At 44.5% G+C, this 21,356-nt stretch overlaps 1 protein-coding gene across 1 annotated transcript; it reads left to right on the forward strand.

Moving 5' to 3' along the window:
* Positions 1-30: 30 nt before the first annotated feature.
* Positions 31-20,213, forward strand: RETREG3 (reticulophagy regulator family member 3). The gene is made up of 9 exons (XM_059150523.1): positions 31-381; positions 12,185-12,291; positions 14,388-14,418; positions 15,343-15,469; positions 16,347-16,431; positions 17,221-17,358; positions 18,417-18,499; positions 19,116-19,248; positions 19,677-20,213. The coding sequence occupies exons 1-9, from the start codon at positions 143-145 to the stop codon at positions 20,132-20,134; spliced, it is 1,401 nt and encodes a 466-aa protein (XP_059006506.1). The 5' UTR covers positions 31-142; the 3' UTR covers positions 20,135-20,213.
* The last annotated feature ends 1,143 nt before the right edge of the window (positions 20,214-21,356 follow it).

The raw sequence follows: 21,356 nt of genomic DNA on the forward strand, positions 1-21,356 counted from the left end.
TCTGGGTGGACGGGAGCTAGAGCCCGCGCGCAGGCGCACTGTGGAGAACGCGGCCTCCCCCGCCGAATCGCGCATCTGCGCAGTTGGTGTTTATTGTGACCGTCGGGCCGCGGCCCCGGATGTTGTGGCTGCCGGGGGGGAGATGGCGGAGGCAGAGGGGGTGGCCGCGGCCCCAGGCCCAGCCTCGGGGCCGACTTTCAGGGGCCGCCGCGCTCTGTCAGGCTCCTGGGAGCGAGACCAGCAGGTTGAGGCGGCGCAGCGGGCCCTGGTGGAGGTGCTGGGGCCTTACGAGCCTTTGCTGAGCCGGGTGCAGGCAGCCCTGGTGTGGGAGCGGCCAGCCAGGAGCGCCCTGTGGTGCCTGGGGCTGAACGCGGCTTTCTGGTGAGAGAACTGGGCCCTCGGAAACCCTTCCAGGCGCGAATTCGTCAGGTTTTTCTAGGGCTCTACCTCTCGCCTCCCCTGTTTTCTTCGCTGCATTGGCTCTTTACAGTAGCTGTCTAATTTTGCCTCGTCGCCTTCCACTCCATCCCGCCTGCAGGCTTTGCACCGCAGTTCTCCCTAGGGCCTTCCAGTTATCGTCCCTGCTTTACTTGTCCCGCAGCCTCACCCCGTACATATGGCAGGAGCTTCTGGTAACCTCTTGAGCCGCTCGCAGTGAGCGAGGGCGCCTCATTTTGGCTAGGGAAAGCTGTGTCACTTAAGGCTATCACTTCCCGTCTCTTGTTTGCTCAAATGTGGTTTGAAGACCACCCCCCCGAGCTCTGATTTTAGTAGTTGTTACTGGGGGTAGATGCGTGAGACTTGAGATGTTGCAAAGGTATCCGTAGGTGTGATAGAACAAGCTTGAGTGATCTGAATTAGAATTAGCACGTTAGGTGTTCTTTCTCCTGCTCAAGGAAGTTTGTGAAGTCTGAGCGTCAGTGAGAGCCTCCAAAGCTGCAAGTTGAAAGAAAATTACAAGCTTTTGAAGAACAGTTATGAAATAGTGATAGTGAGGTTTCGCCCGTTTCAAAGCCACTTATGATTGCAACTCCTCCGAAAGAATTAGAGATCCATCTTTAGGCATGGTATATAGGCAGGGAAGTTGAGGATGCCTAAAAGCGTGTGTGAGTTTTCCTCAGCTGGAGAAGTGAGACTGTATATATGCTCTAAGAGTCTGTGTATCATGCTATGTGAAATGGAACTGCTGCTTCTCGGTTGTCGTGACCTAAGGTGGACATAGGTCTTCATACAATCTGCTGAGCATACTTCGGAATTATTCATAACTAAGAAAGGATTATCCTCCAAATTCCAAGGGAACTGCAGTATTGGGGAGGAGGTCTACAGCTGAATGAAAAACCTATTCTGGATAAGTCTGAAATGGAACATTTCCAAAGAAAATATGTCTTGTTTTGTTTTTAAGATTTTATTTATTTATTTGACAGAGAGAGAGAGAGAGACAGCAAGAGCAGGAACACAAGCAGAGGGAGTGGGAGAGGGAGAAGCAGGCTTCCCAGTGAGCAGGGAGCCCAATGTGGGGCTCGATCCCAGGACCCTGAGATCAAGACCTGAGCAGAACGCAGACGCTTAACGACTGAGACACCCAGGCATCCCAGACAATATGTTTTTGCTGAAAATACTTTTTTCTCTTAAATTCTTGGTTTTAAAACCAGCACATTTATTATTTTTTGTCTGAAAGATTTTTAGTGAACTGGAGCACAATTTCAAATTCTTTGACAGAAAGATACAATGTTCAGCTATTACTCCTCACAGTTTGAAGGAGACTCAGATTAAAGGTGTTGCAGCAGTCTCTGACATTAGTTGCTTCCAGAGACTTCAGCAAACTTGGTGATAAAGTTTTCCTACAGCATTCTTCATTTATTTTTGGTAGTGCTTCTTTGATCCCCAGGTACTTACTTCCTTTCCTGTTCTACTCTGTCAGAAACCTTTAACTGTAGCACCATCGGTCAAGAGCATTTTCCGAAATGATCTTCTCTTCCTTTCCCCACCTCCCCCGTCACAGCCCTAAACCCCACACCATCCAGTCAGAACTTCATTTTTTACCACTGAGATTGTCCTCCTGGGGAAAAAAAGTTGGTCCTCATTAAACCAGTTTGGATCCAAGTGTGATTGGCTGATACATAAAAACTCCATCAGGATTTAAATGAATAATGAAACCAAGGGTGTGTTAATACAAATGAATCAGTAACACGTCTGTTGTTATTTCTCAGGGGACTTTCCATATGCCTCTTAGATGAGAAACTTTAGAAGTTGGTTGTGGAGTTGAGATCTGAACATGGCTGCTCCCACTGTTGGAGTTAGCTTTAATTTTGGCCCTCAGCAGTGTATGCTCAAGTTTACTAATAGGCTAAGTTTAGAATTTCACTCAGCTCCTGTTTTCTTACGTCTTCCTCTCTTAACGCCTTGTGATTGATCTTTATCTCTGGCATTTCCTGGTAGCTTGCCTACTGTGTATCCAGAACGCGGTTACTTGTTACATTCCCATCCCTCTCCACAATGTAGGTGAGGAGCTACAGCAGAAGGAAGGTGTGACTGGAGACTCTGGCACTTTATGGAGAGCGGACTCATACCCATGAAGGTTACAGAGTGACAGCTAAGGTAGCTTGGTATGGCAATTCACAGGATTGTTTTAGGAAATGAGCCTCCTTGGGAGGCAGTTTGAGGTTCAAATTGAAGACTAGACTTAACATTCTAGTAACATATTTTATATGTGTATTGACATTTCAGTTAGTAACTGTTTAGTTCTCAGACTTTATAAATGTTTAGAAAATGTAAGAGGATCATTGGTGTTTTTTCCTTTTTTGTTCTGAATAATGATACATCATTAACTGAGATGTTTTATACATTTTGAGGTATTAGAAGATATAATGGGAGTATAAAAAAATCAGAGTTCAGGTAGGTAGCTCTTAACTTTCATTGATATGCATTCTCACTCATGGTTTTTCTGTGCCTGTGAATGTGCCCTCTTACATCTTAATTAAAACCAGCAACAACAACACCACAAAAGAAAGAGATGTATAGCCTTGCTATATAGTATTTCAGGGCTTTCATTCATGTTTTGTCCTGTTTTCTTTTTCCCTTCAGATTCCAGAGCAATTATAGCTATTAGGTCAGAAATCTTCCAATCTATATTGCTTCTGGTCACTGATATGTTATTATCTCTAGGATATTAACAGAAATGTTAGCCCTTCCTTTCCAGTAGCTTGTGTTTTCATTAGCCTCCATGCCACCTGTAAATGAGTGATTTGGGGGAAGAATATCTGAGTCTGCAAGAGTGTATCCTCACAAGATCAGAAAAGAACAGGTTAGAGTAACCTGCTGGTTTAACTCTGACCTAGCAGATCAGGGGAGCAGCAAGGAGCCCTGGAAATGTGTGTGCATTCTAAGCCCTTCCTCTTCTCTTAAGAGTAACGCATGATTCAAGGAGGGCTAGATGACTCTGGAGTTCCTTTACACTTCTTAACATTCTAGGATTCTAGACAGTCTCTATTAGGGATACTGCTTTAGAGCAGTCACAAGCTGATTCCCTGTTGAGATCTGCTTTAACTTGTCACTTGTCTGAATTAACCTTCCTATACCCTAGGGGATATTATGGAATCTGTTGTTTCCATAATTAAAAAAATACAGGTGTTCCCTCCCCCACAACGCCCCCCAAATAAAAAAATGACCGAGAGGGGTGCCTGAGTAGTTCAGTGGGTTAAGCCTCTGTCTTCAGCTTGGGTCATGATCTCCATCTCCGGGTCCTGGGATCAAGCCCCATGTCGGACTCTCTGCTCAGCAGGGAGCCTGCTTCCCCATCTCTCTCTCTCTGCCCGTCTCTCTGCCTACTTGTGATCTCTGTCCGTCAAATAAATAAATAATTTTAAAAAAATGAGCGAGAAGTGATTAAGATTACAGCAATTCTGATTTAAATGGTTAGAATATGAGTGAAAAACAATAGTGAGGAACAAGAGATGGAAGGCAGGGTCCGTTTAAGTGAAGACATTTTTCTTCTATGAGAAAAATTTATAATCAAATTGCAGGTGCAGTCTTTTGAGCACATGTTTCTAATGCTAGTCTCTGGAAGGTCCTTGTTGGTTTTAGTAGCCAGGGAGACTCCCAAGAATGCCTTGGCTTACTTTTTTTTGTCTCCCTTTCGCCATCAGCTTTTATCTATCCTAATTGCAAGGTTGGGTGCTTTATGTTAATGGACAATCATTAACATAAAGTAGGTGTTTAGCAGCTAGCTGGTTTCATTTCTGGTTTTGTGTAAGCAACAATGATCACTACATTATGTGGGTTGGGTTAATTTTTTTCATTCTCATTTACCAGTGACTGGCTCATTAACCAGACGGCCACAAGTGCTGTACAATAATGGGCTTTTTGTCCCTATAGGATGGGAGGCTTTGTTCTGAAGTGCCAGTGAGACAAGCTTACTCTGTAATAACAAAGGAACCCAGAAATAGTATCTTCTTTGATTGAAGATAAACATATGACCTTTTTTTTTTTATGATTGTAGCATAAACTTTATGATTATAGCAAACTCTAATTTACCTGTACTAATAATGAGGATCCATGGTATAGTTAACCTCAAAAAAATTGTTTAGTTTTGGACTTTCTGGTGACTTTGCAGGAAACCAGTTTTTTCAAGGAATATTTTATTTAGACTGATAATTGGATTTTAACCCCTAATAAAGGGGATGGAAGGTTAACAAAAGCACAGGGAAAAAACCAGGGGAAAAAAAAAGAAAATAATGAATTGATGGATATATAATATTTCACTCTCAGTAGTAGTAAAAGATTTTAAAGTAAATGGCAATGAGTTACTAATTTCTGCTTATTCGTTTATTTTTTATTTATTTAAAAACGTTTTGAGGGGTGCCTGGGTGGTTCAGTGAGTTAAAGTCTCTGCCTTTGGCTTGGGTCGTGATCCGAGGGTCCTGGGGTTGAGCCCCATACCAGGCTCCCTGCTCGGTAGGAAGCCTGCTCCTCCCTCTCCTACTCCCCTTGTTTGTGTTCCCTCTCCTACTGTGTCATTTCTCTGTCAAATAAAAATCTTTAGAAAAATTATTTTTTTAAGATTACTTATTTGAGGGGCGCCTGGGTGGCTCAGTGGGTTAAGCCTCTGCCTTCGGCTCAGGTCATGATCTAAGGTTTTTTGAGAGAGAACAGTGGGGAGAGGAAGAGAGAGAATCTCAAGCAGACTCCACAATGAGTGTGGAACCCGACATGGGGCTTGATCTCACCATCCTGAGATCATGATCTGAGCCGAAACCAAGAGTTGGACGCTCAACCATCTGAGCCACCCTGGCGCCTCAAAAGGCCATTTAAAAAAAAAAATGATTATTTATTTATAAGAGAGAGACAGCAAAAGAGGGAATCTAAGCAGGGGGAGTGGGACAGGGAGAAGCAGACTTCTTGCCGAGCAGGGAGCCAGACGTGAGACTCGATCCCAGAACCCTGGGATCATGACCTGAACTGAAGGCAGATGCTTAACGACTGAGCCACGCAGGCGCCCTCAAAAGGCCATTTAAAAAAAAAAAAAACATTTTCTTATGGAAAGTTTAAAACATATACACATAAGTACATAAGTAGACAGAATAATAATATGTACCACCATGTACCCAGCTTTAAAATTCTTCAGTTCATGGCCAATTTTGTGTCTTCTGTACCTCAGTTCTTTTTTTTTTACTTATTCTTTTATTGTTTTGAGGCAAATGCCAGGTGTCTTACAATGTAATCTGTAAGTATTTTAGAATGTGAGTCTCTGAAAAATAAAGACTTCAGAAAAAAAAAATACCAGTGCCATTATCACAGGTAAAAAATTAATGATTCTAGCTAGTGTTCAAATATCCAGTTTTTTCATAAATATTATTTGTGTTTTGGGGCAGTTGGCTGGCTTAGTCGACAGAGCATATGACTCTTGATCTCAGGTTGGTGAGTTCAAGCCCCACATTGGGTGTAGAGCTTACTTTAAAAAAATTTTTAAATATTATTTGTTTTTTTAAAATAGTTTGTTTGGGGGCACCTGGGTGGCTCAGTCAGGCGTCCAACTCTTGATTTTGGTTCACATTATGATCTCAGGGTCATGGGTTCAAGCCCTGCGTTGGGCTCTGTGCTGGGGGGTGTGGAGCCTGTGTGGGAATCGCTCTCTCTCTCTCTCTGCCCCTCTACCCCCCCGCCCCCAAAATAAAATAGTTTGAGGGCGCCTGGGTGGCTCAGTGGGTTAAGCCTCTGCCTTCAGCTCAGGTCATGATCTCAGGGTCCTGGGATTGAGTCCCGAATCGGGCTCTCTGCTCAGCAGGGAGCCTGCTTCCTCCTCTCTCTCTCTCTCTCTCTCTCCCTCTGCCTGCCTTTCTGCCTACTTGTGATCTCTCTCTGTCAAATAAAAAATTTTTAAAAAATTGTTTGGGTAGGATCCAAATGAAGTCCATATATTGTGACTGATCATTCTGTTTTTTACATCTCTTTTACTCTGTTGGTTCCTTTTCAATCTTCATTCCTCTACCATTTGTTGGTTGAAGAAACCAGTTTGTCCTATAAAGTATTCCACAGACTGGATTTCTCTTATTGCATCCGTGTGCGATACCCCTACGCTCTATATTTCCTCTGTATTGATAGCTGGATCGAGAGACTTGACTAGATTCAGGTTCAAGAATTTTTGGGGAGGGGGCAGGTAAGACTGTTTTATAGATGATGTACTAATTCAATTTTTAATTTCATCTGTAATTATCACTTACATTTTCTTTTCTTTTTTTTTTTTAAAGATTTTATTTATTTATTTGATAGAGATTACAAGTAGTCAGAGAGGCAGGCAGAGAGAGAGAGGAGGAAGCAGGTTCCCGGCTGAGCAGAGAGCCTGATGCGGGGCTCGATCCCAGACCCTGATACCATGACCTGAGCCTAAGGCAGAGGCTTAACCCACCGAGCCACCCAGGCGCCCTATCACTTTCATTTTCTAAACTTTCTCCAATAAACATGGTTGCCTTTATGAATAAGAAAAAATACATCATTAAGAAAGAATAGATTGTGAGCCCACAGTGGGTAAAATGAGTAATGGGCTATGGGCAATCCCCAGATTGAACCACTCACAGGTGAAGATTCAGAATTGACTGCATTTGCACTTGTTTTTGTTAAGTTGGGAAGTTTTCATGTTGATTTTAGTTGCTGAAAAATGTTTTGTGTATTGTCTTATCAAACTCCTGTGCTGTTAAATCTGCCTGTGGATTTTTGGCCAGATGAATAGACATTGCAGGACTTGAACAAGTCCAGGAGAGTCCTGATTTTTCATCCATCCCTTGCCTGTACCAATCTCAAAAATACTTTATCTTCAGTTATGACTTGTATTTTTTTTTTTAGATTTTATTTTATTTATTTATGTGTATGTATTTGTGAGAGAGAGAGAGTGAGCATGAGCGTGGGAGTTGTGGGGGGAGGGAGAAGCAGGCTCCCCACTGAGCAGGGAGCCCAATGTGGGGCTCCTTCCCAGGACTCTGGGATGATGATCTGCGCCGTTAGGGAGATACTTAACCAACTGAGCCACCTAGGTACCCCCAATTATGTCCTATCTTTGCACATAGTTGCAGAGTTTTCTTACAGGTAGGCTTCCAGGTTACATCTGTAAAATGCTAAGCATCGATGTGACTTCTTTTCACACGGTCCATGTCTTACTCTTTCTGAGCTTTTTTTTTTTTTTTTTTTTTTTTTTAAAAAAAAGCACTCATCTGAGATTGATACTCCCTTTTTGTTTAGGGTTTTAACATTGAGGCCTGGAAGAAAAAAAGCACACCCTTATCCATATTTTATGTTTGTTGGTCAGACCTCTAAGAGAACACTGACGCTATTGTCTGGTTACCTTGGAGGGGTCAACTGCAGTGTATTGAGGTGATCTTTACATTAATTAAGTTTTTACCTATATGGAGGCGCCTGGGTGGCTCAGTGGGTTAAAGCCTCTGCCTTCGGCTCAGGTCATGATTCCAGGGTCCTGGGATTGAGCCAGCATCCGGCTCTCTGCTCAGCAGGGAGCCTGCTTCTCTGTCTCTCTCTTCCTGCCTCTCTGCCTACTTGTGATCTCTGTCTGCCAAATAAATAAATAAAATCTTAAAAAAAAAAAAAAAAAAAGAAAGTTTTTAGCTATGTGGAAGAAACTGATTTCCCAAGAAATGTTATTTTACACCACACAGAAAAACTTCTTCTGAGGTTCCTACATGGGCTTATTCAAGAAAAAAGAAATCTCTTCCTAAAATTAATTTATGGACCAGGATTAATCTTGTTCAAGAAGATGTTCACACTTTTAGCCTTCACGATCCAAAAAATACAGCCTTTGTAAAACACTTTATCGCCTTTATCTGCAGGGTAAAATCTAATATGCTTAGATTTAGACTCCTGCCTCTCTCCCCATCTCATCTCCTCCTTGTTTCAGTTCTATCAAAACTGCTGGTCGTTCTTTAAATACGTCATGCCAGCTAGCTCTTCTCCCTATCTGAGTGTCCTCTCCTTCCCCACACCCTTTTGTCTTGTTTTCTTACCATTTCTCTTTTTTTTTTTTCTCCCAGTTATCTCTACACCCAGAGTGGGGCTCAAACCCACAACCCAAGATCAAGAGTCACATGCTCCATTGACTGAACCAGCCAGGCACCCCATTCTTACCATTTATCTTTTAAATTCCAGCTTCATGTCCTCCTCTTTGTTATCCTTACCCTGACATCTTAATATTGCAAACACAAATAGACGCATAAATACACTTGAGAGTAAGGTCCATGTCTCACTGTTTTCTGTAACTGGGCTGCGTATCTCTGGCCTCCACATAAAATGGGCACTCAGTAAGTATTTGCTGGATTGAATTGAAGCATAGACAGGGACTATAACAGGCTACCAAAATATAAAGTAGTTCAGGTTTTGGAGAAGCAGTATTTTTCCTGCCATCATTTTTGGAAAATCAGCCTTTCTTAGGAGAGCTTAATATCCCTTCCCTACTCCAGTTTATATGGGTGTTAGTAATCATGATCTGGGAAGTGGAAATTGCAGACAGTCTGGATTGCCTCCCCGGGGAGCCCTTTCAAGAACTCTGGAGGGAGCAGTGGTCCTGCCTTATCCTCCTGCAGCTGGGACAGAGAAGCAGCAGTGCTAGGGAGCAGGAAGCTCTAGGGCCCTTATCCTTGGCCTTGTTAAATTTGCTTATTTGTTGGGATGATGAACTGGCCTTGGAGAAAAGATTAATGACCTGAGGCAGCTCTAGAGGCTTATTTTTGCTAAGCTGCTTTCATTCTTTAATCTCATGTACAATTACAGTGTCCTTTAAGTGGTGGGGTGGAAAAATCGGAATAGGGTTATCATTTGGTGACTAGATTTTTAAGTTCTTATTTCCTTCATCCTTCATTCTTCGCGTAGTTTTTAAAAATTATATAACATGGATTCATGTTTATTGAAAACAAGTTCAAAAATATCTAGGAGCAAAAATTGAAGTTCCTCTGCCAGTCCCTGCATATGTAAATGTATTGATATATACACATAGACCAAGCCTCTTTTTTTTCCTTTATAAGGATCATACTCTGATATTGGTATTGTTCTGGTATTGTGTTATACCAAGCCATTTGGTCGTGTATTGAGTTGAGAAGAGACAGGTCATTTGTAACCAAACCTTGGTCATCCTTACCCTTGTTTGATCAGTTCCTGTGATAATAGCTGGTAACAGTTCTACATTGTAAAGTTGAATAGAACTGTGTGGTAGGCTCGTATTTTCTTGTCTTTCTAGCAAGATGAAGTATGATATTTTTATAGTCAATTAAGTATGTTGTATCTAAAACTACAAACAGTCCTGCAAGTTTTGTTATTGTTACCACTATAAATAGATGAAGAAACTGAAGAGGTTAAGCTAATTCATTCAAGGACACATAACTAAGAGTGGGTGTTCAGAGAATCAGATTCAAGCAAGTCTGACTTACAAGCCATCCTTACTGCCCTGCTTAACGGTCTGTGGGGAAGGCTAGTGGTGGTGTTTTCCCGGATATGTTGCAAATTAGTACTTTTGTAAAATACAATGTAAATGACTTACTAGAAAAATAAAGTTTAAAAAGGGACAGGATATACAAACCCAAATGTGTTCTTAGATTCAAAATTACTTGGTCAGATTGCTATAAAAATTTCTCCGTGTTTACTCTAAATTTAATACTGACTTCCTCGCAGACGGGCAGAGTCAGCTTGTGGCCCTGCACTGGCCTACAGATACTGAGAGGCACTGCTTTAGAGCCGTAGGCTGCTGTAGTGGAAGGACTCATAGAACTAGTTTTTTTAGGGACGCCTCAGTGGCGCAGTTGTTTAAACTTCTGCCTTCAGCTCAGATCATGATCCCAGGGTCCTGGGGTCCAGTCCTATGTTGGGGGGTGGGTAGTCCTTGCTCAGCAGGGAGCCTGCTTCTCCCTCTGCCTGCTGCTCCCCCTTCTTGAGAGCTTTCTCTCCTGACAAATAAATCAGATCTTTAAGGGAAAAAAAACTACCTTTTTTTTTCACTTTTTGTGGAAGATTTTAAATATTAGAATTTATCAACTCATCGTCAATCTGGTTTTACTTTTTTTTTTTTTTTTTTTTTTTAAGATTCTGTTGATTTATTTGACAGTGAGAGAGAGCAGGAGCAGGGGGAAAGGCAGAGGCAGAGGGAGAAGCAGGCTCCCAGGCTCCTGCTGAGCAGGGAGCCTGATGTGGGCTTGATCCCAAGACCCTGAAATCGTGACCTGAGGCAAAGTCAGATGCTAAACCGACTGAGCCATTCAGGTGCTCCTTGTTTCATCTTCTTTCATATTCTTTCCTTTGCCAGACAATATTATTTTGACATAAATCCCAGATATCTCATCATTTTTTCATGAATATTATGTATGTATCTTTTATGTATCTTTTAAAAATAGGGACTCTACCAACATATTTTCCATAACATTATCACACCTAAAAAATAAGCAGTGGCTCCCTAATACCTTCGGTATGTATTCAAATTTCCCAGATTTTTTGTAAATATCTATTTGTGCTTGATTCCTTCAAATAAAAACTAACTTTTCGGGCACTTGGGTGACTCGGCTCAAGTCATGATCTGGGAGTTGTGGGATCGAGTTCCTCGTCAGGCTCCCAGCTCCACGGGGAGTCTGCTTCTTTCTCTGACCTCCTCTCTCGTGCTCTCTCTTATTCTCTCTCTCAAATAGATAAATAAAATCTTTAAAAAAAAAAAAAAAAGAACAATCTTTTCTTTCATTCTGTTACTGTGATGTATTACATTTACTGGGTTTTATATATTAAACTACCCTTGTATTCCTGAAATTAATCCTTTGACTATGCTGCTAAATTCAGTTTGGAAGTTTTTTTTGTTTTTTTTTTTTTAAGATTTTATTTATTTGTTTGACAGAGAGAGATCACAAGTAGGCAGAGAGGCAGGCAGAGAGAGAGGGAAGCAGGCTCTCCGCTGAGCAGAGAGCCCGATGTGGGGCTCAATCCCAGGACCCTGAGATCATGACTTGAGCAGAAGGGAAGGCAGCGGCTTAACCCACTGAGCCACCCAGGCGCCCCGAGTTTGTAGTGTTTTATTAAGGATTTTTGCCTCTATGTTTATAAGGAATGCAGGGCTGTAGTTTTCTTCTAGTGTCTTTGTCTGGCTTTGGTATCAGAGTAATGCTGGCCTCACAAAAATCAATCAAGAGGTATTCCCTCTTCAGTTTTTTGGAATTGTTTAAGAAATACTTGCGTTAATTCTGAAGAGTTGCCTTTTAAGATTTTAAGATGTAGCTTCAGTGCTTTCTGTTGACCTTGACCAAATCATTGTACTTTTTGGATCTGAGTTCCTTCATCTGTAAAAGGATATCTGAATTTTGTGCTTTTTAACCCATCTCTATCAGTTTGTTGCCCTCCACTAAGGTCTAATTTGGTAGAAAGGTGTTTGCTTTCATCATAATGAGTTATCAGGAATGAATTTCTCCCTGAAATTAATAGAATTGCAGACTTGAAAGTCGAAAGGGGCTTTAAGAGGTCATTTGATTTAGCCCTCTGCCTTTACAGCAGCAAATTATCTCTGTCCCATAGGTGAAATAGCTGATTTCAGAAAGTTTAACTGGTTTTCCTAAGGTATATAACTAGGACTTAAGTCTGTTTACTGGCGCCTGAATTACACAGATGGTCCCTTCTGAAGTTAGCTAATTGGATAATAATCTGTTTCCCCTCTCTGTAGGTTCTTTGCGCTGACATCCCTTCGTCTTGTGTTTCTGCTTGCATTCAGCTCCATGATCATCGTGTGTATAGATCAGTGGAAGAACAAAATCTGGCCTGAAATAAAAGGTGAGTTTGGTAGCATTTAGAAGAATCTGAACTGGAAATGGTCTTTCCTTTAATTTTTACCTTTAGTTTTTGGGGTTTATGAGGGTGTATCTAGAACTGGGATATCCTTTCATGTCTGAATTGTTGCTTTAGGAGACACTTGAAGAACTGGGGCCCCATCTGTAGTTCCTTAGAGCTTTGTTCCACCCTTCCCATTGTTACCAGGCTCAGGAAATCTGTATCCACCACCTGAGATATTCTTGACCTCATAACTGGCCGGAGGAATAAGCAGTCCTCAAGTTAAAAAAAAAAATTATCTTTGGATATTGCATCTTTTTTTTTTTTTTTTGGACAGACAGAGATCACAAGTAGGCAGAGAGGCAGGCAGAGAGAGAGGAGGAAGCAGGCTCCCTGCTGAGCAGAGAGCCCGATGCGGGGCTCCATCCCAGGACCCTGGGATCATGACCTGACCCGAAGGCAGAAGACTTTTTTTTTTTTTTTTTTTTTTAAGATTTTATTTATTTATTTGACAGAGAGAGATCACAAGTAGGCAGAGAGGCAGGCAGAGAGAGAGAGAGGAGGAAACAGGCTCCCTGCTGAGCAGAGAGCTCGATATGGGACTCAATCCCAGGACCCTGAGATCATGACCTGAGCCGAAGGCAGCGGCTTAACCCACTGAGCCACCCAGGCGCCCCTGGATACTGCATCTTTACTGAGGCAGTGTCAGTTTGCCTCCCAGGGATTTCTTATGAATTGTTTATTTGCAAAGCATGAAGCTAAGCATTGTGACTTATATAAAGTATTTTCTAAGATACTGTTCCTTTTCTCAAAGATGATACACACATAGACAACGGAATGGTACCGGAGATGTTACTGTGCAGCGTGTGGTTGGTGTGTTTGTCATGTATTTTGGCCCTGGCTCAGGCCTTTGATGAAGCAAGAGTTTTGAACAGGTGAAGTGAAAAGTGTGTTTCTGGAGGGGCGAGTAGTTTGATTAATCTGAGAAACCAGAAGCTGCAAAGCATCTCCTGAGAGCAGGGAATTAGTCACTTTTACCAGGAGGAAGAGGTCATTAAAAAAGGAGTGCTAGAAGAGATAAAACTGAAAATGCTTCGGGATTAGATTTTATAAGCCTTTCAAGTTAGATCTAGAAGTTTAGACTTTATCCCATATATAGTCTTTGGTCATTGAACATTTTTTTATTAGAGCTATAGATTACAGATTAATTCAGTAGCATTTTATAGGATCCCAGGGAAGGATAAAAAGGGGAAGGAGGAAGACCTGGTAGGAAACTCTGGCTGTATCTGTGTGAGAAGCAGTCAGAGAGGTGTTCCTGGAAATAAACCATGGGTGACTTAGCTGGGAAGAAGGAAGACCCGTGAAGACTGATGAATAGGGGGTTAAGGAGGGTAAGGAATAAAAGCCAGCTGTGGGAGTTCAGTGCTAGGAGGGTGGGGGGAATGGCGTTCAGGTACCAGATCCATAGTGTCAGGCAGGGGGATGGGGGTTGAGAGCAAGGAAAATTGACGTATGTTTTTGACATTAATTTTGAAGTGTTGGCAGGATATTTACACCAGAGTATACAGTTTTTAAATACATTCCCATACTATTTTGCAGAGACTTTAGTCAATCATGTAGTTCATTCACAGGTCTTATGGCTGGTGAATGTCAAAAGACTTGACGTCATTCATTGTAGTTAATGGAACTTTTTCAAAGAGAAAAGGCAGATTTCCGGGGTTGGAGTGGTTGTAACTTGCCTCGGTAACCTGGTGCACGTTGATGTGTATGAGCAACCAAGACACACTTGAGGGGCGGGATGGGTCATTTTTTCATGTGCACCTTGGCTCTTGATTGTAGTAAGTAGAAGGGGCCCTGATGCTCCATCTGGATCCCCTTACCGCCCCGCCCCCCCGAGAAATGAGCAGGCATCAGCCATCCTCCCCATGTCTGCACTTCCCTAACTCTGTCAATATAACATTGTGTCTCCTTTTTATTGGCTATTACTATTTTCTTTTCCCCCAAACCTATTAAAACTCGAGCTGTCAGACCAACAGCCTAACATTTTTATGTTTAGTTTTCCCTACCAACTAATGCTGGTGTTTGTTTTAATATTGTAGTGCCAAGACCCGACGCATTAGACAATGAGAGGTATGGAACACTAATTAAATCCCTTTTTGTTGCTCTGATTGATTCTCTTGTTGTAATATTCTGGTTACATGTTGTTAACCCCATGTTATGGATACAGAGTATGACTGAGAACCTAGTCAGTTCCAAATAATCGTCTTAACGAGTCCTAAAGTTTAGGCAGCAGTATGTTGAGATGGCTAGTGTCCTCTGCTATCAACAAGAAAAGTTTCTGAAAAAGAAGCATTATAGTGCCATGACCTGGTATGCCAGGGAGTGAGTTGCATTTTTTAGCCCTACTGTAAAAACGTAAAAGAAGCTTACTTCATTTGTCTCCTGGATTTTATACCAGGTCATTTAGTGTTTTCTGTGACCTCTGGCTTTTTAAAATGTCCCCGGTCAGAAAACACATTGGTTCCTGGCATCAGCAAGCCAAAGATTCCTCTTGTGTCTTACAGCTCCTGCTTTATTTCTCAGTTCATTCATCCCATATGTTGGATCCAAGGAATTTCCTCTGCTATGGTTTATTTTGCTTTTGCCGAATTTATTTTCTCTCTGAGGGACACACCATTGCCTCCCCTTCAGCAGCAGCAGCATCAGACTGTGCTCTACTTTTATCCCTGAATTGCAATCACAGTGAATTGCAATGGTCTGAGGGCAGGGAAGATGTTTCTCAGCATGGAGTGCCTTGGAGCTGGTGGCAGGTTTATACACGTGGATTGGGCGGCTTGCTCATCAAGTTGTCAGAACCAGTGTGCCCTCCTAGTCCCTAAATTCAAGTTTCAACCTGGTGAGACAAGAAAAAAGTCCCGCTTCACCTCCAAAGCACCTACAACCAGCCACTCCCCAGCTCTAGTTGAAACCTGGAAGCATTGGCTGCCTACACAGCAAGATGGGGGGAGTCGCTCAACACCCTCCTTTCACAGCTCCCCCTTCTCTCTTCTATAGCTGGGGCTTTGTGCACCCTCGGTTGCTCAGCGTGCCCGAGCTCTGCCACCACGTAGCTGAAGTCTGGGTTAGTGGGACCATTTTCATAAGGAATCTTGTGCTTTTCAAAAAACAAAACCCAGGCAAGGTAAGACTCTTCCCTTTTTTTTTTTTTTTTTTTTTTTTAAAGATTTTATTTATTTATTTGACAGAGAGAGATTACAAGTAGATGGAGAGGCAGGCAGAGAGAGAGAGAGAGGGAAGCAGGCTCCCCGCTGAGCAGAGAGCCCGATGCGGGACTCGATCCCAGGACCCTGAGATCATGACCTGAGCCGAAGGCAGCGGCTTAACCCACTGAGCCACCCAGGCGCCCCAAGACTCTTCCCTTTTCATTTTCATTTCTGGCTTCTTAGTTCAGTTCATGCTAACTGAAACAATCCTTTGACTACATAGCCTCATTCAAGAAAGGAAAGACAGTGATGATTGTGGAGACAAAAGGGAAGTTATGGGAAGGGTCTTCTGACCAGCCACTAGAACTAAGGGAAGAGCTTGATTGATGACTCCTTTGGGTGCTTGCCTGTTAGATTGAGCCATCTTCCTGCCCTAAGATGGGAAAGAGAGCTTGCTTATGTGTAATCTGTGTCATATTAAACATATGGTAGGTTGTTGGGTTTTTAAAATTTTTTTTTACTTTTTTTTTTTTTTTATTTAAAAAACCCACCACCAACACTTGCTTTCAGAGAGAATTTTTGGCTAAGCCTATGCAAACCAATTTTCCATTGGAAAGGGTGCAGCCCTGTTGAGTTAGCAAGGGAGAAGGAATGTGAATAGAATGGACATGCTCCTTTTCATCTCAAACAGATTCACCACGGGGTGCACCGGTGGCTAGACACAGCTCTCATTCTGACCTGCCCACTCATAGGTCATAAAGAATCATTTCAGCCACATTTCCACCTTATCCCTTGTCTGCACCCCAGTCTCCTGCCATGTAACAGAAACTTAATACTGTTTCCTGACTCCTCTAGTTCTGCTTGCTGAGCTGTGGGATACTGACATTTTTGGCCGTCTTGGGCCGCTACATCCCTGGCCTCCTGCTGTCCTACTTGATACGTAAGTATGGCATGTACTTCCCCCACGCTTCCCCCTCTCCTAGCTTTTCTAGCCAGAGCTAACTCTAGGTCTAGGGAGAGTACTTTTATATTTTGGTTCACCAGGAAATAACCTTTTTATATTTCTGTAATCTGTTTAGTGTCATGAAAATATCTTTCTTTTGCCTATAACAGGCTCCCCAACATCAAGTCCTTTTCTTACCAAGTGAGCTTTAGAAATTGATGACAGTCCATTAACATATATTGTATTACCAGTCATACAGGACTGTCTGTCCCTATTTCGGAGGAAAGTTTTAGAGTCAGTATATTGTATAACAGCAGAACATAAGTTTTAGGGGTTACTCTACTAGAATTCTGCTTATCCTAGAGCACTTCTTTTTCTTCTGGAGTGCAAGGTTTTAAATTCCATTACTTCCTCTTGGCATGAACTTTGTGTGGGGCTGGGAAACTGAGCAGTTACGGCTGTGGCCAGGAGCTGCCGTGATTTGTTGAGTCGTTCCTGAGTCGTTGCTGGTCTAGCCTTATTTATGGCTCAGTGACACCCAGATGCAAGTGGCCACACCTGGTTCTGTCCCTGATATATCAGCAGCACACTCTGCTGTGCGCGGCCACATCGGTGGCCACAGAAGTCTCTGCCCTCCAGAACCCCCTCATGTGGCATGGGAGACGAGTAAAGGTTACCGGGAGAATGAAGCAGAACTATGCCTCACCAACTCTCTGGTCAGAGGACACAGTAGAAGAGGGACAGTCCAGCTTCTCCTTTGTGACTATTTCCTACTCCTCCTTTCAGTTGTCACTGTCCTGATGTGGCCCCTAGCCGTGTACCACCAACTGTGGGATCGAGCCTACGTACGGCTGAAGCCAGCTCTGCAGCGGCTAGACTTTAGTGTCCGTGGCTACATGATGTCCAAGCAGAGAGAGAGACAGTGTAAGTCTTAAGGGGAAGCTTCCTTCCACTTGGGCAGTTTGGGGAAAAGAAGAAAAAGCTCATAGGCCTGACATAATGGGTAGGTCCTCAAAAGTGGGAGTGGGGGGATGTGGTGTGCAGGAGGGTGGTAGGTAAAAGTGATATCTTATTCGAGGGAAATCTGTGCAGGCTTACGAGTTTTTGCATTTGCAATTCTGGACACTCTCAAGTTGAATAAAAGTCAGACATTGAAGATCTCTATCCCTAGAGTTTGCTGCTTTCTATGAAGCACTTTCCATATACCCAAGCACTGTGGTGGCAGCTCTGCATATTTTTATTTATTTTATTGTATATTTTTATTTTGTTCATGTGTATCTTATTTAACCCTGACAACCTTGAGAAAAGAAATTGAACTTTATAGTCAGTAAATAGTACATCCTAACTAAGCCATGCCTCTTTTCACCACTGAAAGCTGCTTTCCAAAGGTTGAGAGTTTGATACTGCCTGAGAAGCCAGAAGGGTACTAGCCCCATACCCTCCAACATAGGAATGACAGCCCATGCGAACATTCCACCCCCTTCTGTGGGCTGGTCAGATGGGCTGTTTCACGAAGGCCCAGCACTCTGCCTGTGGTCATGTGGGCCCAGCTCCCCAGCATGGCCAGCCGAATACTATCAGTCCTCAGAAGCCTGATTGAACCAGGGTGGGGCATCTCCCTTGCCTTCTCTGCAGTGGCATCTCCTTTCTGCTTGACATCCTGTTTGCCCCTAGCGTAGCCTGCAAGCTGCTGATCCTCTGACCAGAACAAAAACAGAGAGGGGCTGGTGGAGGAGGAGAGGCGCTGGGAGAGAGCCTTTCTGTGCTTATTATCAGCTTATCTTCCTGCTGAGGGTCAGCAGCCCCCCCCCCCCAACCAGGCATTGTTGTTTTGGTTGTTTTTTTTCAGGCATTGTAATTTTGGTTTGGGCTGTATTTAGAGGGTTCATTCTCTTGTGTTCTGGTCTTATGCCTTTGAAGTCTGGTGGGTGGGGTTTTTCCTTCAAGGGAAGGTGCCGAGGCCTTCTGCTCTTTGCACACAGTGCGCCGCAGAGCTTTGCACCCAGAGCGTGCCTTGGACAGCCACAGTGACAGTGAAGAGGAGCTCGCGGCCTTCTGTCCTCAGGTATCTTAGATGTGGGAAGTACACCACTGGCTAGTTTTCTTTTAGCTCCCTTTAACCATATGGCGCCTCACATTTAGGCTGTAACTAAGCTTTCAAACTTACGGTGCTCCAGGGCTCCACCCTCCCCTTGCCCCATGAACAGTGAGGAAAGCAGCTCGTGTTATACTGGGACTTTGTGTGTGTGGATCTCAGTTTGAGCCTGGTGACCAGCACACCCTCTTCCGTGTCTCCTTTTAACCCCTGCCATCATGGCAAGACTTCTGGGACTAGTGTGATCGTCTTTTAAACAGCCCAGCTCACCTTTTGTTGGGCAGTGTATCTTCCCGGCCCCCAAGAAAAGTAATCTCTGCATCAGCTACTCGCTTTAGAGTAAGTGGCTGGTTGGCTTTACCGACTGCTTTCCTTCCTCCTCGATATCGATAAGTAAGGGTATTTTTCTTGGGGGAGCAGCCTAGAAGGATCATGATACTGACTGAAGTCCCCAGTCGTGTCTGATTGCAGTGCTGGCCGTAGGCTAGCCTTTAAGGCCTACTAATTAGTAGAGCTATAACTGGGGAACTGCACCTGTTCCTAATGGCATCCGTTCTTCAGGCTTGTTGATCTTTTCTCTCCTAAGCTGGATGATTCTACTGTTGCCAGGGAATTGGCCATCACAGACTCTGAGCACTCAGATGCTGAGGTCTCTTGTACAGACAATGGCACGTTCAATCTTTCACGGGGCCAGACACCTCTAACAGAAGGCTCTGAAGGTGAGGGGGACCATGGATGTGAATTCATAATGGCTCTGACTGTCGCTGCTCAGCTTCCCTGGGCAGAGCGGATGCTGCCCCCACCTCTCCTATTTTCAGAGGTGTGGAACAGGTGGCAGAGCAGCTTTGGTGGGGGTGGGGGGGTATGGCTGCAGCTGGGATTGCGCTGCTGCTCTCCTTAAAATCCTCAGTAGTCTCGGTTCTAGGCTCCGGTAGAGTATAAGGGAGGAAGGGGAGGGAATTCTTTGGCCAGCAGAGATCACAGCAGTATATAAGTGGAGGGGAAACACCCAACAGTGCTCCAGGTTTTGCTTTACCCTGAGAAATTCCAGGTAAAAAAAATCTGGTTGCATGGTGCTGACTTTGTGGGGGCTAGGGCACAGGAGTGCCAGACTGTTGCCATGTCTCAGACAATCCTCTTCTCCCAGACCTAGATGGTCACAGTGATCCAGAAGAATCCTTTGCCAGAGACCTTCCAGACTTCCCTTCCATTAATGTGGATCCCGCTGGCCTGGATGATGAGGACGATACCAGCATTGGGATGCCTAGCTTGATGTACCGTTCCCCACCAGGGGCTGAGGAGCTCCAGAACCCCACTGCCAGCCAGGAGGAGGCTGTGCTGCCGGAGCTCCTGCTCAGTGCCCTGCCTGCAGGGTCCCACCTCACCAGCAACCTCGCCAGCCTGGTCTCCCAGGGCATGATCCATCTGGCCCTGTCAGGGGCCTCCCAGCCAGGCCCTTCTGGCCTGCCTCCCCGGAGAACAACAAGAGGCTTCCTCCGGGCCCCCAGTTCAGACCTGGACACTGATGCTGAGGGGGATGACTTTGAACTTCTGGACCAGTCGGAGCTGAATCAGCTGGACCCTGCCAGTTCCAGGAGCCACTGAAGCAGAGACTCCTTTTAGGGGTCACTGTGGTTTAGGTTTCTTTTTCTCCCTATCCCACTTAAGGTGAAGGGGCAAGGGAAGAACCCAGGTCCCATCCGCTGAATTAACATATGTGTGCTTGGTGGCCTGGCTGAAGCTCAGGCCTTCCGAGAGGATGGATGCTCACACCCCTGCTACCCACCCGCTGGACGCCCGGTTCTGAGCTCAGTCGCTGCAGTGAGAGTGCTCCCCTGAGGGAGGTGTCTCTCCATCAGAATGGCACTTTTGGGGAACAGAGTAATCAGGGGTATTGGTTCCCCTTTGAGGGGGTGCTGCTGTTCGCTTCTAGGTATGGGTGCTCGGGGGCCCTCTGTGACCGAAGCACCCTTCCCTTCCTCCCTCCCTCCATCACCTCCTTGGAGCTCCAAGTCAGGCAGCAGCTGCCATCCTCCTCTTTTGCGAAGCCATGATTTGATTTGTCTTTTTCTAAGCAAGTTTTTTGGTTGGGCAGAGCAGGCCTGCTCCTTCTGCCCAGCCCATCCTCATTTCTTGAGGCCTAACCTCCAGTGCTCCAAAGTAGTGCTTGTGAAATTTCAGAACTGTGAACATGTTGTGGGGGCGGGCTTCTTCGACATTACCTTGGGCTGTGGGGTCAGCTGGCTGAGAGGGCGAGTGCCTCTGTATCTCCTGGTCTCATGGAATTTTCTGAAGCTGCCTGGTTACTTCTGGTGCTGCTACCCCCGGCTCCATTTGACCATCAGCCTGAGCAACGAGCAAAGCAATACCACACCGCATCCGCATCCGCATCCGTGTTCCGGTGGCCTCCCCGGCTCCTCCGCTGGAGCGGCAGTGCTTGCGCGGCGTGTCAGGGAGCACTTTACCAGTGGCCCGCCGGCATTCGCGCAGGGCGCAGCTCTTCCTGCACCAGCTCTTCCTACTCCCTGTTCAGTTCCTTTAATACTTTCATTTTTAACTGCTTCCCAACTTGGCGGGGCCTCCTTTAAGGAGAACCCAGTTAGCAAGAATGTGTCTGCAGTCAGTAGAGACTTCTCTAAGGGGTTTCTGTTCTACTGTCCCTAGAAAAATCATGTGAGACAAAAACGAAAAATGATCATTCTAGACCTGTGCCAGCCTACAGCCTCTCTTTGGCTCCCCAGTCAGAGCTCAGGCCAAACTGTTCTGTCCTTTTGCCCTCTGCATTAACCCTTTGCTGATCCTCAGGGACCACTCCCCCAACACCCCC

The sequence above is a fragment of the Mustela lutreola genome, chromosome 15, assembly GCF_030435805.1.
Source record: "Mustela lutreola isolate mMusLut2 chromosome 15, mMusLut2.pri, whole genome shotgun sequence".
Taxonomy (NCBI): Eukaryota; Metazoa; Chordata; class Mammalia; order Carnivora; family Mustelidae; genus Mustela; species Mustela lutreola.